The sequence below is a fragment of the Pan paniscus genome, chromosome 20, assembly GCF_029289425.2.
Source record: "Pan paniscus chromosome 20, NHGRI_mPanPan1-v2.0_pri, whole genome shotgun sequence".
Taxonomy (NCBI): domain Eukaryota; kingdom Metazoa; phylum Chordata; class Mammalia; order Primates; family Hominidae; genus Pan; species Pan paniscus.
Genome location: NC_073269.2, coordinates 43,766,879 through 43,783,839, shown reverse-complemented (window position 1 = coordinate 43,783,839; position 16,961 = coordinate 43,766,879). Strand labels below are relative to the sequence as shown.

General features: G+C 38.5%; 1 protein-coding gene across 9 annotated transcripts in view; it reads left to right on the top strand.

Moving 5' to 3' along the window:
* Window positions 1–16,961, top strand: part of ZFP30 (ZFP30 zinc finger protein) — a 62,660-nt gene that overhangs the window by 37,722 nt on the left and 7,977 nt on the right. For 2 of the 9 annotated variants that reach the window (XM_063600235.1, XM_063600236.1), the window contains 4 exons: window positions 173–246; window positions 7,043–7,128; window positions 10,213–10,339; window positions 11,620–11,718. In XM_063600235.1, coding sequence (XP_063456305.1) covers window positions 7,120–7,128; window positions 10,213–10,339; window positions 11,620–11,718 — 235 coding nt within the window. In that variant the 5' untranslated portion in view covers window positions 173–246; window positions 7,043–7,119. Of the gene's footprint in view, window positions 1–78; window positions 247–7,042; window positions 7,129–10,194; window positions 10,340–11,619; window positions 11,719–16,961 lie in introns of those variants that run through there. The other 7 variants (XM_008960856.6, XM_063600237.1, XM_057300544.2 and 4 more) reach the window with 5 other exon arrangements.

Here is a 16,961-nt window from a genome sequence, read left to right as displayed (position 1 = left end):
ACAGCGTACCCGGAGCTGCGAACCCAGACGCGGGTGACTGCTGACCCTCTGCCCTGTCGTTTCCATTTGTGCATGCAGGTGGCGGTTAGTTGGGGCCAGGGAAGCGTGGAGGGTGGGTTCCAATCGAGTCAAGAAAAGCCTGGGGTGTCCTGAACTCTGCCTGCTTCCCCAGCCCAGCCAGTTTCCAAAGAAGGCGCCTGAGAAGGAGAAACGAATCGCTGCTGCTCTTCTAAAAGCCGGTTCCCTGTGAGTTCGTGCTGCTGCTTTGTTTCTGTGAAATGCATTCGAGTTCCTTCCGTTTAAAATCCTGCTTAGGAATGATCTATTTATTCATTGATTTGGGCCTTAGGATTTCCCTACCTAGTTAACGGCAGGGGACCTAATTAATAGATTTCCCGTTGTTAGTGCCCACTTCATGCTGTTCTATAGTTAGACACATGGTTAGTTAACTGTAGGCTGCAAATTCAATTACTCTGTGAGCGCTGTTTTTCTAAGGATCTTGATGATATGGAAATACCCGTGCTGGAGATTAATGTTCATACTTTGTTTTTCTTTGTTTTTTAGGGTTTAGATATGTTTAATGGTTCTGGGGTAGGAGTGGAGATTTCTTTTTTTCCAGGAAATTCATGAGTGGAAGTTTTTGGTACCAGCCAGATGTGGTTTGAGGTCTGGCAGCATGAGTTTATTTTGGGTATATCTTGGATCGACTGAGGGAGGTGTAGTATAGTGGTTAAGAATTTCGAGCCTAGATTAAGTGGAATTGAATCCTGACTGCCACTTAAATCTGAACGAGTTTAAGCAATCTGTGCTTCAATTTCCTCAGAATTGTAATAGTGTATACTTTACGGTGTTGTTTTGAAGATTAAATGAATTAATATTTGTGAAGCTCTTAGGAGAGTGCCTGGCACATAGTGAGTCCTTAATTCATACTAGCTACTGGTATTAAAATGATGATGCTCAGTCATTTCCTATCAGCTTTGTGTATTTCCAAGACCAATGCAAATGTGAAGGTAATTATGATGGATGCTTGCAAGCAGGAAAATGAGCCAGACCCTGCAGTGGACCAGAACAGGGATTGGTAACATAAGTCCTTGGACTCTGTTTATGAGCTTTCAGGGCAACAAAGATATTTTAAGATTATATACAGAATTGTTGTATGTATTTGTAAATGGTTAATTTTTTCAGTGGAGCGAGGAAGTCTATCATTTCATGGTATTATCAGAGTTGTATAAGCTCCAACAACATTGATTCTCACTGTCTAGAAATGAAATAACTGGTAATGACTTTCGGGATGTTCTTTTATAAAATTAATATCTAGCAGTATGGAAATGGTTAAATCACACTCCATGTGATGGAATGTTATGCAATAATAAGAATTTTGTTTATATTTAGTCATAAGAAAAAAGTATAATGTAATATTGAGAAGTATTGTTGTAAATAAGAATCATCGAGAAATTGTTACATATGAATCTTGTATACTACAATAAAGGTTTTTAAGTTATTTTGCAACAATGTAATATTTAAATATTAAATTGCTAGGTATTTAATGATTATTTATTTATTGGAGCTGAGGAGGGGTAAATGCAAGTTATTAAGTAGCTGCTGTGAAATGAGCATTTGTTTTTGTCTGCAGTTCTTACTGGCTCTTAATCACTTTGGAAATGACATGAACCAGGATTGTAATCCTTCACAGAACTATTTCAGGGTCTTGATGAGATACAATACTCAGGAACTGGTAGAAATTATTTTTTCAGTCACACTGATTTCCCTGTTGTCACCATTTATGCAGGGCCTATTTAATCACAATTTTCTTTTTTCTTTTTTTTTTTTGAGACGGAGTTTTCGATTTTGTTGCCCGGGTTGGAGTGCAATGCCGAAATCTCAGTTCACTGCAACCGCTGCCTCCCGGGTTCAAGCGATTCTCCTGCCTCAGCCTCCCAAGTAGCTGGGATTACAGGTGCCCGCCACCATGCCAGGCTAATTTTTTGTATTTAGTAGAGACGGGGTTTCACCATGTTGGTCAGGCTGGTCTTGAACTCCTAACCTCAAGTGATCCACCTGCCTCGGCCTCCCAAAGTGTTGGGATTACAGGCGTGAGCCACTGCACCTGGCCCACAATTTTCTTAATGACTGTAAGGTAGCCTATCTTCCCAGTCATTTAAAATTTTTTGGAATAGCTTTTTAAAATATTTCTGATGACAGAATTAATACAAGCTTGTGAAATATTAGTAACTACGGAACCTATAAAGAAAATTAAAATGATCAATGGTCCCAATGTCCAGAAATAATAATTATTAATGTTTTAGAGCATATTTTCCCAAAATATTTCTACAAGTCTGTGTGGTTTTGTGTGTGGTTTTATTTATTTATTTATTTTTTTGAGGTGGAGTTTCGCTCTTGTTTCCCAGGCTGGAGTGCAGTGGCGCGATCTTGGCCCACTGCAACCTCCGCCTCCCGGGTTCAAGTGATTCTCCTGCCTCAGCCTCCCAAGTAGCTGGGATTACGGGCACCTGCCATCACGCCCAGCTAATTTTTTGTATTTTTAGTAGGGACAGGGTTTCACTATGTTGACCAAGCTGGTCTCGAACTCCTGACCTCAGACAATCCACCTGCCTCAGCCTCCCAAAGTGCTGGGATTACAGGTGTGAGCCACTGTACCCGGCTGGTGGTTTTCTCTCTGAAGAACAGGCTAATACTAATTGCAAATTTAAAAGAAACTAAGACCCCTAGTTCTTAGTTTAAAAGAGGAATTCAGTGCTCTTGTGGATTATATGACTCCATGGATGTATGGAGAAAAGTGACATCCCAGTGATCCACTTCTGGTTTGACAGACCTTCCAAATATTTACAGTTCTTCAGATTATGGAAATTTCACTTAAGTTGAGATTTAAATCTGATTTTAAAATTAATTTTAAAATCTCAGAATTGAAATTTTAAGAGTTTTTTTCATCTGTTCAAGTCTGTTTCCCTCTAATGGTCTAAAAAATCTAATCATATATTGTTTTGTAAACTTTTTTTTTCTTTCAGTGTATCTTGAATATTTTCCTTTCCTTAACTGTTTTCTAAAATTTAGCATTTAGTGATTACCTTAGTATTCCATTTTATGGATGTTTTGTAAATTTTTTAAGAAATGACTTATTGGACAGGAATATTCCAAACTGCCCAAGCAATTCCTTCAGGAGGATTTCTGGCTCCTATGACTTGATCAACTTTTCACCTCAGAGTCATGTGAATTTCAGAGTTAGGCATATTTAGGAATTGACTTTTGCCAGGTGGGATACAGGTATTTGAAGTATTTGACTGTATTTCTGAAGGATTGATTTTTCATTCTTAGAATATAAAATAGACAGCTGTGCTATTTTTTTTTTTTTTTTTTTTGAGATGGAGTCTTGCTCTGTCGCCCAGGCTAGAGTGCAGTGGCGTGATCTCGGCTCACTGCAACCTCCGCCTCCCAGGTTCAAGCAATTCTCCTGCCTCAGCCTCCCAAGTAGCTGGGACTACAGGCACATGCCACCATGCTCGGCTAATTTTTTGTATTTTTAGTAGAGATGGGGTTTCACCGTTTTAGCCAGGATGGCCTTGATCTCCTGACCTCGTGATCTACCCGCCTTGGCCTCCCAAAATGCTGGGATTACAGGTGTGAGCCACTGTGCCCGGCCAGCTGTGCTATTTTATACCAGGAGCTTCATCCTTCAATTACATGATTCGGGGAAATGAATTAATGATAATTTCTTAGAAAACTAAACTTACAAAAAACAAGATCATTTTAATCTCAGAAAAGTCATATGCAAAAAAGGCAAAATAACCTGAGTATACTGCATAGTTCAGTTGGTAACAATGTTTAGTCACAGTAATGTAAACTGAATTTAAAAACTGATTTACCCTGAAATAGAATAAAACCATATTGAGGCTGGGTGCAGTGGCTCACACCTATAATTCCAACACTTTGGGAGGCCGAGGCTGGTGGATCGATCACATGAGCCCAGGAGTTCAAGACCAACCTGCCCAACATGACAAAACCCCATCTCTACAAAAAACACAAAAATTAGCTGGGCGTGGTGGTGTGCGCCTGTAATACCAGCTACTCGGGAGGCTGAGACAGGCAGAGAATCGGTTGAACCCAGGAGGTGGAGGTTGCAGTGAGCTGAGATTGTGCCACTGCACTCCAGCCTGGGTGACAGAGTGAAACTCTGTCTCAAAAAAAAAAAAAAAAAGAAAAAGAAAATCATATTGAAAGGACAAAGGGACTGCAACTATGCATATGTGGGTGGGAGTTGAGTAGGTAAAAGACAGCTAAAACTATGCCTCTTATAGTAGTAAGTGAATATATAATGATTACAACTGAAAATTCAGAAGTGGAAATATTAGCATGTTTTTTAAATACCAAAAGGAATGGCTAATAGAGGTAAAAATTACTGCCTCTAGATTTGGAAGATGGGGCAGAGTAGCAGGGATGGAACTGTTGGAGCTTTTTGTGATATTCCTTGCATAGCTGTTTTGAATTTTTGTTCAGGTATAAGTGATAAAAATTTTTAATTAAAAAATTCAGGCCAGGTGCAGTGGCTCAAGCCTGTAATCCCAGAACTTTGGGAGGTGGAGGCAGGTGGATCACTTGAGTCCAGGAGTTTGAGAGCAGGCTAGGCAACATAGACTGCATCGCAGTAAAAAATAGCCAGGGTGGTGGCATGTGCCTTTAGTCCCAGCTACTCAGGAGGCTGAGGTAGGAGGGTCGCTTGAGCCCTGGAAGTGGAGGCTGCAGTGAGCTGAGATCCGAGATTGCACTTTAGCCTGAGCGACAGAGCAAAACCCTGCCTAAAAAAAAAAAAAAAAAAGTAAAGATTCCAGGGAAGAACAAATAAAGATCACCTAGGACTGGGATACCATCAAGTAGAGGTAACAATAAAATTTTATTCCAATTCACAGATCATTTTATACACATGCATATACATGTATGCATGTGTATGTAGTTTACCTGCCGAAATACAATTACATTACAATCATATTTTCTAACCTGTCTTCTTCCCCCAACAATATGTAGTGGCCATCTTCCCATGACATCAAATATGAATTTTATCTTCATTTTTAATGGGTGTTTATTTTTCTTTTTTTTTTAAGACGGGGTATCACTCTGTTGCCCAGGCTGGAGTTCAGTGGCATGAATGGGGCTCACTGCAGCCTTGACCTCCTGGGCTCAGGCGATCCTCCCACCTTGACCTCCCAGGGAGCTGGGACCACAGGTGTGCACCACCATGCCCGGTTAATTTTTTGTAGAGATGGAGTTTTGCCATGTTGGCCAGGCTGGTCTTGAACTCCTGGACTTATTAAGCGGTCACCTGCCTTGGCCTCCCAAAGTGCTGGGATTACAGGTGTGAGCCACTGCACTCGGCTGTTTAATTTTCCATTGTGTGAATGCATGATAATTTATTTGACATTGCTGAAGGACATTTAGGTTCTTTCCAGCTTTTTTGGTCCCATTTTAAACACTCTATCCACATATTATTTCATTCTTTGTACATCATATCATTGAGTATCCATTTCCCCAACAGCTTAGTAACTATGAGGTGTCATAGCTTTCTGAAATCTGCCAATCCAGTTCCTTCAATATGCTCTCTAGTTACGAGTAGATTTTGACTGATAAGCTGATAGGTTATTTCTTTTTCCTATTTTGTTCTTTTTTTTTTTTTTTTTTTTTTTTTTAAGAGACAGTGTCTTACTTTGTCACCCAGGCTGGAGTGCAGTGGAAAGATCATAGCTCACTGCAGCCCTGAACTCCTGGGCTCAAGCAATTCTCCTGCCTCAGCCTCCCAAGTAACTAGGGATACAGGCAGGTGCCAACACACCCAGCTAATTTAAAAAAAATTTTTTGTTGTTAGAGACAGTATCTTACTATGTTGTTGAGGCTGGTTTTCAATTCCTGGCATCAAGCAATCCTCCCATCTGGGCCTCCCAAAGTGCTGGGACTACAGGCATGAGCCACTGCACCCAGCCTATTTCTAGCTTCTAGAACATTATCCACACTCAGGCTTCATAAATTTACTTCTTTAAGTCTGAGTACCAAGAAAGATTGCTTGGTAATTGAGATCATGCAGGCAATATTGATGATCCTGAATAGGAAAATAAGGAGCAGAGAGCTCTGAGTTAAGCCTTGGGGAAGGGATCCCAATGTGCACCTGCAGTTTTGCCATAATAAAGGCTGCTATATAGCCTTTCTACAGGTGTTTTATACCTGTGGTTCTCAAAGTGTGGCATCTGGACCAGCAGTATCAGCATCACCTGGAAACTTTTTAGAAATGCAAAGTCTCAAGTCCAATCCCAGACCTACTGAATGCCAAACTCTGGGAGTGAGACCTAGCAAGTTGTGTTTTAACAAGCCCTCTGGGTGATTCTGATGCATACTAAAGTTTGACTACCAAACTTTGCTGCCCATTATAAGCACCCATGGGAGGAGGAGGTAGTTAAAAAAAAATCCTAAATCCCACGTCACACTAATTAAATCAGTGTGTTTAAGGGTGGGAGCCAGGCAACAGTATATTTTAAAGATATCCAGGTGATTCCAATTTGAGCAAAGTTTGGGAAATTCTTGTCTATGCTATTTTTTGTCTTCATGTTTGGGGAGGCCAGCCAGATTCCTAAGGCCAAGAAGGAAGTTTTGGTTTAGATGGTGTAGCCCCTTTTCAGCTGGGAAGGTGGGGATGGAGGGAGGAGGATCTGTTCAGGACAGGTCTGCACAACCCATTCTTTGGTCCAAACCAGCCCGCCTTGGGGTCAGAGCTGGGGACCAACTGGCAGCCCTCCTGCTGAAGTGTCTAGACATATGCTTTAATGCCGCAGAGTCTCTGCTCTTCAATTCCTTGTGCAGCTGAGCTGATTTCGCTGTGGTTTTGGGGAGGACATCTTTGTCTAAACTACCTCTTACCTATCAAAACTTGTCTGTGTGTTGGGGGTGGGAGTTGCATATAGGAATGGAGAAGTAGTACCAGTTTTTAAAATTTGGAAACTCTGAGGCAATTCTCTTCTCATGATTTTACATGTTCTTTCTGCAGCTCTGGCGTCTGTGGACCCTGCTTCTGAAGTACATGAACCTTGAGGAAAATTGACCAGTTCTAGCAGTTCTAAAATTATGGCTCGTGTAAGTTGGAATTTCTCTCTACTTTGGAATTCTGTCATTTTTTTCAGGTTATGTGAACATTCTCATTTGTTATTCTGCAACTTTCTAACAGAGCCCCATTCAACAGCTGCTCCCCAGTCTTCCCCATTCCAGCACGGGATGGAGCCAGCCAGATTCCTAAGTGCCCCTGTCTTCTCCACCTGTATCTGTATTAGTCCATTTTCACGCTGCTGATAAAGACATTCCTGAGACTGGGTAATTTATAAGGAAAAAGAGGTTTAATAGACTCACAGTTCCACATAGCTGGGGAGGCCTCACAATCATGGTGGAAGGTGAAAGGCATGTCTTACATGGTGGCAGGCAAAGAGTGAATGAATGCCAAGAGAAAGAGGAAACCCCTTATAAAATCATTAGATCCCATGAGACTTACTCACTGCCATGAAAACAGTATAGGGGCAACTGCCCCCATGATTCAATTATCTCCCACCGGCTCCCTCCCACAACACATGGGAATTATGGGAGCTACAATTCAAGATGAGATTTGGGTGGGGACACAGCCAAATTGTACCAGTATCCATGTGTGCATTGACCAAATCATTCAGCATCTCTTGTGTGCTCCTTATCTGTCTAGAGCAGAGATGGGGCAGAAATGAAGTTCCTAGAAGTGGGCATTTTATCTGAAATTCTCGGGATTAAAATAGCACTGTCCAAAATAATTGTAATTCAAGCTACAAATATAATTTAAAATTTTCTAGTAGTCAAATTTTAAAAGTGTAGACTAGTATGCAAGGTCAAATATTTTAAATACTTTAGTAGTCACATAAAAAAGTAAAAAGAAACACATGTAGTTTATTTTAATGTCTTTTATTTAACCCAATATGGCCAAAATATTATTTCACAGTGTAATCAATATAAAAGTCATGGTCAGGCCCTGACAGTGGTGGCTCATGCCTGTAATCTCAGTACTTTGGAATTGGAAGGCTGAGGCAGGAGGACTACTTGAGCAGAGGAGTTCGAGACAACCCTGAGCAACTTAATGAGATCCCATCTCTTAAAAAAACAAAACAAAGCAAAACAAAACAAAACAAAACTGGCCAGATGTGGTGGCATATGCCTGTGGTCTCAGCAATTTGGGAAACTGAGGTGGGAGAATTGCCTGAACCCAGGAGTTCGAGGCTGCAGTGAGCTGTAATCAATAAATGGGCTGTGATTGTGCCACGCCATTCCAACCTAAGTGACAGAGTGAGACCCTGCCTCAAAACCAAGATAAAATAAAGAATATATATATAAATCATCAATATGTTTTACCTTGTTTTTTTGCTTCTAAAGTCTTCACTATCTGGTATCTGGTATATATTTTACATTTACAGCACATGTGAATTTGGACTAGTCCCAGTTCAAGTGCTCAGTATCCACATATTGCTAAACTAGAATATTGGGCATTGAAGCAGCTTTAGAGATTTTTTGTAATGTAAATTCTAAATATAACATATTTAAAAGTATAGCTATATCTAAATATAATCACTATTAAGTGTAACATATCCATCAGATGGAGTACAGCAGTCCCTCGTTACCCAAGGGGGATACATTCCAAGACCCCCAGTGGATGCCTCAAAACCTCAGATAGTATGGAACCCTATATTTACGATGTTGTTTTGATCTGATAATCAGGTAGTATATACAATGTTGATATGCTGGACAAAGCATATCACATCCCAGGTGGGGTGGAGTGGTTAGTGTGAGATTTCGTCATGCTACTCAGAATGGCATGGAGTTGAAAACTTATGAATTGTTTATTTCTGGAATTTTTCCATTTTATATTTTTGGACCATGGTTGACTGTGGGTAACTGAAATTGAGGAAAGCAAAACCATGAGTAAGGGAGAACTACTGTATCATGCAGTAAACTGTAAATATTAAATAAAGAATCTGTTATAATAAAAATGCTAATGATACATTATGATAAAGTTACATCTAGAAGACATTTTTAAGTTTTATGCAAACTATACTTTTTAAAAATAGACATTTTACAGTTCATTTTTTGGGGAGAATACCATCAATTATTATTATTTTTTAAAAATCTTTAAAGGAAAAGAAGATAGAGTAAATCCCATTTATTGAGAATTTTTTAGGTCCTTTGCAAGTACTGTTCCTATGAACCTATTTCAGTTAATTGAAAAATTCTGATAATTACCCAAATATGTCTGGAAATAAATAAAATTATCTCCTATTCCATAGTACGTAGGAAGTTTTGGCCATAGCAGTGGTGGGCAAACTAGATACATTATAAATCTGGCCCACAAGCTGTAGCTTGTTTGGAACAGCCTGCAAGCTAATTACATTTTGAAATAATTGTTACAAAAAAAAAGAAGAATGTGGAACAGAGACCATATGTGGTATACAAAGCCTAAAATATTGGCCCTTTACAGAAAATGTTGCCAAACCCTGGTCTTTTGTTTATAGAAATCTTCAAGAACACATATTCTGCTTCAGTCACACTCACATCTTTATTGCCACCTTCCCACATCACAGGCTTCCAGCCCTAGTCTATTCATTTGATGTATGAAGTGAACATGTATCATCAAAACCCTTCTTCCACTTTTTTTTTCTTTTTTTTTTTTTTTTTTTTTGAGACGGAGTCTCGCTCTGTCCCTCTGTCGCCCAGGCTGGAGTGCAGTAGCGCGATCTCGGCTCACTGCAAGCTCCGTCTTCCAGGTTCACACCATTCTCCTGCCTCAACCTCCCGAGTAGCTGGGACTACAGGCGCCCGCCACCATGCCTGGCTAATTTTTTATATTTTTAGTAGAGACGGGGTTTCACTATGTTGGCCAGGATGGTCTTGATCTCCTGACCTCGTGATCCGCCTGCCTCGGCCTCCCAAAGTGCTGGATTACAGGTGTGAGACACCACGCCGGCCTTTTTTTTTGAGACAAGTTCTTGGTATGTTGTCTAGGCTGGTCTCAAACTCCTGGCCTCAAGCAGTCCTCCTGCTTCAGGCTCCCAAAGCTAGAATTATAAGCATTGAGCCACTACACCCAGCCACCTTCTTCCATCTTCAAAATATTTTCATTTATCTTACAAATAATACATGCGTTTATCATTTCAGGATTTGGTGATGTTCAGAGATGTGGCTGTAGACTTTTCTCAGGAAGAATGGGAATGCCTGAACTCATATCAGAGGAATTTGTACAGAGATGTGATATTAGAGAACTATAGCAACTTGGTGTCACTGGGTAAGCATAGCATATCTGTGTCAGATAATTTAGAAATTCCCAGGACTGAATTTCTGGGCTGTCTTTCTTTTTGTTTTTTTCCAAAGACGAAGTCTCGCTGAGTCACCAGGCTGGAGTGCAGTGGCGCAATCTTGGCTTACTGCAACCTCTACCTCCTGGGTTCAAGCGATTCTACTGCCTCAGCCTCCCGAGTAGCTGGGACTACAGGCGCACGCCACCACACCCAGCTAATTTTTGTATTTTAAGTAGAGACGGGGTTTCACCAGGTTGGCCAGGATGGTCTTGATCTCTTGACCTCATGATCTGCCCACCTCAGCCTCCCAAAGTGCTGGGATTAGAGGTGTGAGCCACCGCGTCTGGGCTGTCTTTCTAAAAACTAGCTAAATGTCTGCTTTGTGCTTTGACAGTAAGTACCACTATTAAGCACCTTCATCTTTCTGTATAATTCAGTGACCGTTACATTTTTCTTTGACTTTTCTGTTATTACCGGTCTTTAATGACAGCTGGATATAAATTCTTAGACACTCATGGCAAAACCATTGTCAAAACAATCTGATTTCATACTGCTATGGATGGTCCATGTTATTTGTAACTCATTTACAGTGAGAATAGGAAGACAGAGGTGTCTGGCTCTACATAGCTATTAAAAGAGTGTATGTGAGCTATTAAAAGAGTGTAGCTTTTACAGTGTATGTGATGCTGGGTTGAATTGACAGTTTGTTAAAACTCAAGTGGACAGTATTCAGTTTCCTACAACAGACATATTTTAACTGCTTTGTGATTAAGTTTAAAATACATGAATTTGCATTTAATATTGTATGCATATCCTGGCAAGAAACTCATTTTTCTTTTTTTAAAAAAATCAAAAAATAGCAAATGTAGTACCTCATGAACATATATGATGGTTAACATGTACCAGGTACTCATCTAAACATTTACATTAAATTGAATCTCACAACAATGCTATATATACGCATTACTGTTATCCCTTTTTCACGTCTGAGAAAACTGAGGTGCAGAGAGATTGAATTAGTTGCTCTACTGACATGGGAAAGAGAGGCAGGATTTGAAACCAGTGCTTTCAACTATTCTTTACTCTCAAGAGACAGAGCCTGTGTAAGTTTAAATTAAAATAAAACCAGGTCCCTACTTCTGTGTTCTTGTTTTTCCTTGTGATCCTAAAGTAACTCTATGCTATGAATGTTTTTCAATCGTGATAGTCTTTTTCGTTTTGAAGCCTTAAATAAATTCTTTATTATGTTCTGTTATTTATTTTTAAGCAGGATGTTCCATTTCTAAGCCAGATGTGATCACCCTATTGGAACAAGGGAAAGAGCCCTGGATGGTTGTGAGGGATGAGAAAAGAAGATGGACTCTAGGTAAGTGCTGATCAGGCAGAGGTCAGCCATTATGGCATGGCCAGACCTGCTGGTTGAGGAGGAGACACACCCCTTAGATGTCAATTGTGAAGAAGAGACCTGAAACTTGGGAAGAAAATTTAGATCTTCTCAGCATGAGCCATCAAAGACATTTCATCCATACTTCCACTTATCACTCGTTTCTTTTTTTTCTTTTTTCTTTTTTTTTTTTTTTTGAGACGGAGTCTCGCTCTGTCGCCCAGGCTAGAGTGCAGTGGCGCGATCTCTGCTCACTGCAGGCTCCGCCTCCCGGGTTCATGCCATTCTCCTGCCTCAGCCTCCCCAGTAGCTGGGACCACAGGCACCTGCCACCATGCCTGGCTAATTTTTTTGTATTTTTAGTAGAGACGGGGTTTCACCATGTTAGCCAGGATGGTCTTGATCTCCTGACCTCGTGATCCACCCGCCTCGGCCTCCCAAAGTGCTGGGATTACAGGCGTGAGCCACCGCGCCTGGCCTCAGTCGTTTCTTTTCTATCTTGTTTCCCTCCCTTTTCTTTCCCCTATTTCAGTAGGGGAAAGCTTTCTTCCCTAGTGATTCCATTTTACCTGTATTTTGAATCTAATCCCTTTCTAGCTCATCTTTTATATTTTGACTTTTATGTATACATTTTTTCATTGCCCCTGTTCATGGAGTTTAAATTGTAGTGGGGAGTCACACAGTAAACAAGTAAATAAAATCAGTAAATGGATTACTAAAATATCCTGAAGTAATTAGGTATTATGAAGAAAAGTGAGTAAGGTAAGGATATGGAGAATTATAATGAGTGAATAGAGTAATTTTAGATGGGGTTGGTCAGGCTCCAGTTGGCCAAAGATGGGACTATTTGAACGTCATTACATATAATGACTGCAGTGTATTGCAATGCATAAAATACACTTAATTTTATAAATTCTTGATACTAACAGCAAATTATTCATCATTGAAAGTTACTAGAAAACTAACATTTAAAAAGCATAAATTAAAAGGAAAAGAAGCATTTATCCTGCCTTTCTTATAAGAATTATATGAATAGGTAGTAGATGGAGGTATGTTTCTCTTAATAAAAGTGTTCAGTGAATAAATGAAGAAGAAATGATAGAATATTACCATTGTGGAACCCATAAGAACTATTGGATTTAGATATTGAATATCAGTGCTGATAGCATCAAAGAAATAGAGGCAATCGGGTGTTGTTTCTCCTAATGAAAGAGCACGATATCACCTATGAGGTAACTTTGCCAACAAAAGGTCCTAAGTCTTATCAAGCATCTAAAGCCAATTGCCAACTTACGGGAAGAAGACAGAGGACTATGTTCTACACCTTGGGAATGTAGTGAGCCAAATTCAGAATATGGGAAACTACAGGACCAAAAACAGGTTCTTCAACAAATAAATTACAAGGGAAATAAATAAATGATAGGAAAACCTATAGATTAAAAGAGATGTAAAAGACACGTCAACAGTTGTATTCTGTGAACTCTGTTTGGAAGAGTTATTCTTTTTAGATTGTTTAAAATTTTATCAGATGGAAGTGTGGACATTGACTTTTGATGATATTTAATAATTCATTTTTTGGGTTTGGATAATGGTATTGTGGTTATGTGTAAAAGTGCTTTTTGAGATGCAAACTTTGTACACATGAAACGATGTAATATCCAAGATTTGCTTCAAATAATACGAAGGAAGTAGATTGGGAGGTGCGTAGGCCAAGATTGGGCATGGGGTTAATGCTGGATACATGGAGATTTATTATGCTGTTCTGTCTACTTTTTGATACGTTAGAAATGCTCTGTTATAAAGGTTTTTCATTTGTTTGTTTTAGAGTTACTGAGAGATAAAAGGAAAATGGTGGTGAGGCAATGATGAAAATAAGGTTAAACTATTCTTTGGATGAATTTTGCCATAGAAGGGAAGCAGATACATAAGAGTACAAGGAATATATTTTACGATGTGAAATATTAGAACATGTTTATAGGCTACGAGAATGATTTCAAAGAGAGGAACATTGATGAAGTAGAGAGAGAGGGTAGTTTTGTAGGCAGCGACCTTCAGTAGATGGGAAGGAATGGAACCAATTGATGACGTAAAACCACATATATGGTAAGAATTCAGACATAGATTGATTGGAGAATGTGGTGAAGAGAATACATATTTTTCTTTCAGTTGTTTCTGGTTCCTTGGTGAAATGGCAGTAAGATTATCGTCTGAACCAGAGGATTATTCAGTATTTCATTGGAATTCAGTATGGATTATGCAGTATTAGATCAGTGTTAATTTTCAGAAGTACAATTTTGTGGTCATAGGGTTTTAACATTTTCAGATCTCTGATGTTAATATAATAAGAATTGTCTTGGTCATAAATATTCTGTATCCTGTATAATCTTGTATCAGCCAGAAAAAAAAGGGGTGGGGGAGACATTATACCTCAGGAAACAGCATACCTCCGGGGATGACAAGATAATTTGCTCCCTATTTTATTTTATTTTATTATTTTATTTTACTTTATTTTATTTTATTTTATTTTATTTTGAGACGAGGTTTCTCCATGTTGCCCAGACTGGTTTCAGACTCCTGGGTTCATGCAATCTGTCTGCCTCGGCCAAAGTGCTTGTATTACAGGTGTGAGCCACCACACCCTGCCCCTATTTTATTTTTAATTAAAGTTGATGCCCTGTAAATGGAAATAACACTTCTTTCATTTTGATCTAAGATGGACTAATATTTTGTTTTCACATTAGCAGTGCTTACTAGACTAAACTCTTTGATTCAGTAGAATCCAAACTAGTATTTGGCTTATTAATTTTATTAATATTAAATTATATAGTATTATATAATTAAATAATGTTAATATTAAAATTAAAATATATACATATTTTACATACATGTTTTTGGAGGTAGAACATTAAAATTGTCTATCATAGTCCAATCTTTTGATGTTTGGCCCAGCATTTTGTTTCAGTGTAGGTCTAGCCCATTCTGTCTTGATTAAAGTACTTATGAAACATAGGCTATTCTTTCCCGTTTCAACTTCTTTGAAGTAGAACAGGAATGTAAAGATACTTGTGAAGCAATCTGAGGGCAGAATTCTTGAATTTTTATGTTTTCTGTCTTTTACTATTTTCTCACCCATGCCTACGTTGACAAAAATGAAATGTTTATGTATAGCCAATACTACGAAACATCCAACTTAGTTTTCATAGAAATAATTGTCTTTAAACATTAATAATTTTAGTTGCTTGCAGCAGTAAGAACTGTAATAGGCAAACTTGGGAACAAACATGGCTATTTGGTAGCGTACAGCTCAGCTGTGTATATTATAGAACAGCCTTCTAACTGAGAATGTTCGAAATACCAAGATCTTGATCTGGCTTGTCACTTAAGTAGGGAGCCATATATGACAATCTCAAGTTCACCTTATCAACACTGGCAATTTTTTTTTTTTTTATGAAAACCTTCAAATTTTACAGGATAAATTTTACAACCTATTCTAATTTGATTATTAGTGAATACAGACATTTTGTCCTAATTTGTTTATGCTTATATTTACTTTTGCATTGTCTTCTCACTTCCTTTATTCCATTACCTTTTCCATTGTTTATTATTTCTTATGCCAATTTGTATGGGCTTAAATTTCTTTCTTTTAATTTTAGTTTTTCGAGATTGGGGTCTCATTACATTGGCCAGGCTGGTCTTGACTTCCTGGCCTCAAATAATCCTTCCACCCCAAGTGATCCTCCCACCACAGCCTCCCCAAGTAGTTGGGGATTACAGGTGCGAGCCATGGTGCCCAGTTTGTGTGGACTTTAATGCTATAAACAGTAACACGTTCTCACTTTCTTATGAATGTTTTAGCCTTTAATTCGATTTTTGACTGGCTTTCCTTTTAGATTACTGGTTTTATTTTTAATTTGCAGGTAAATCCTTTGAAATGAGCATCTTATTTCTTAACCTTTGTATTACCTTCATAACTACTTACTTATTTACTACCATTATTTAGCTAATTATGATGCTTTTATTAATATCACTTATATCTTATTTGTCTTATTGAGGCCATAAATGGACTTTATCCCCAAAATTCTAGACAACTGCCATAGTTTTGTATTGCTTTTTTTGGGTGGGGAGACAGAGAAAGAGAGAGAGAGAGAGAGAAACACGATTATATAGCAGTATTTTCTGTTCCATTCATTTACCTGTCCCTGGTCACATTTTACCCACAGCATTTAAATTATTGTTGTCTTTTACTATCTTTTTAGTGTATACTTTTTAAAAGTAAACTTATTGAAATATAAATATATACAAAAATATACAGATAATTAGTGAATTGTCACAGTGACCACACCCATCTAATTAGTACACAGATTCAGAAATAGAGCTTTACTAGGATACCAGAAGCCCCTCTTGACTTCTTTCAGTCATTCCTCCCCACCAAGACTAACCACTGTCCTGACACCACCATAGATTATTAATTATCATTTTTTAACTTCATAAAAATGGAATTGTACAGTATAGATTATTGTATGTCTAGTTTTGTATTCACCATTATGTTTTTGAGATTAGCCCTTGCTGCATGTAGTTGTAGTTTGTTAATTCTTGTTGTTGTATAGTATTGTGATGTATTAATATGCCATCATTTATTAGCTGTTCTTCCATTGATGAACACTTGGACTCTTTCCAGTTTGGGTATATTACAAATAACGTTGCTTTAACCCTAACTCTAACCCTAACCCTAAAGCAACATTATTTAAAATACCTTTTCCTTTTTGAAGAGTATTGAATTCCTATTGCAAAGATTTTGAGAACAGGCGCATTTGCAAAAAACATCTCTTTGCTCAGAATTTTACTAGCCTTTTACCATAGTATAAACCTGTTGTTACACCTGGAAAATCACTGAAATATTCTCTAGGAAGTACACAAATGGCATTATGGGGACTTTCAGGAAGATATGGGGAACCTGTAACATAGATGTGCAAGTTATGTAAACTCAAGTAAAGATAAATATTTAGAGCCTCTTACTACCTTGGTTGTGAAAGGGGGCAAAGTTCACTTACGATTATGCAAAGTAGGAATTGAACTGCAGTGGAGGTATCTGCAAGTGTACATGAAGAGGCAATTGGAAGGATGATGAAGTGTAAAGAAATCACTATTTTCCATTTATATATTTTACTGAGATAGCTTAGATGTACTTGTTTCCCATCTCTGTAGGAAGTGATAAAAAGAATGTT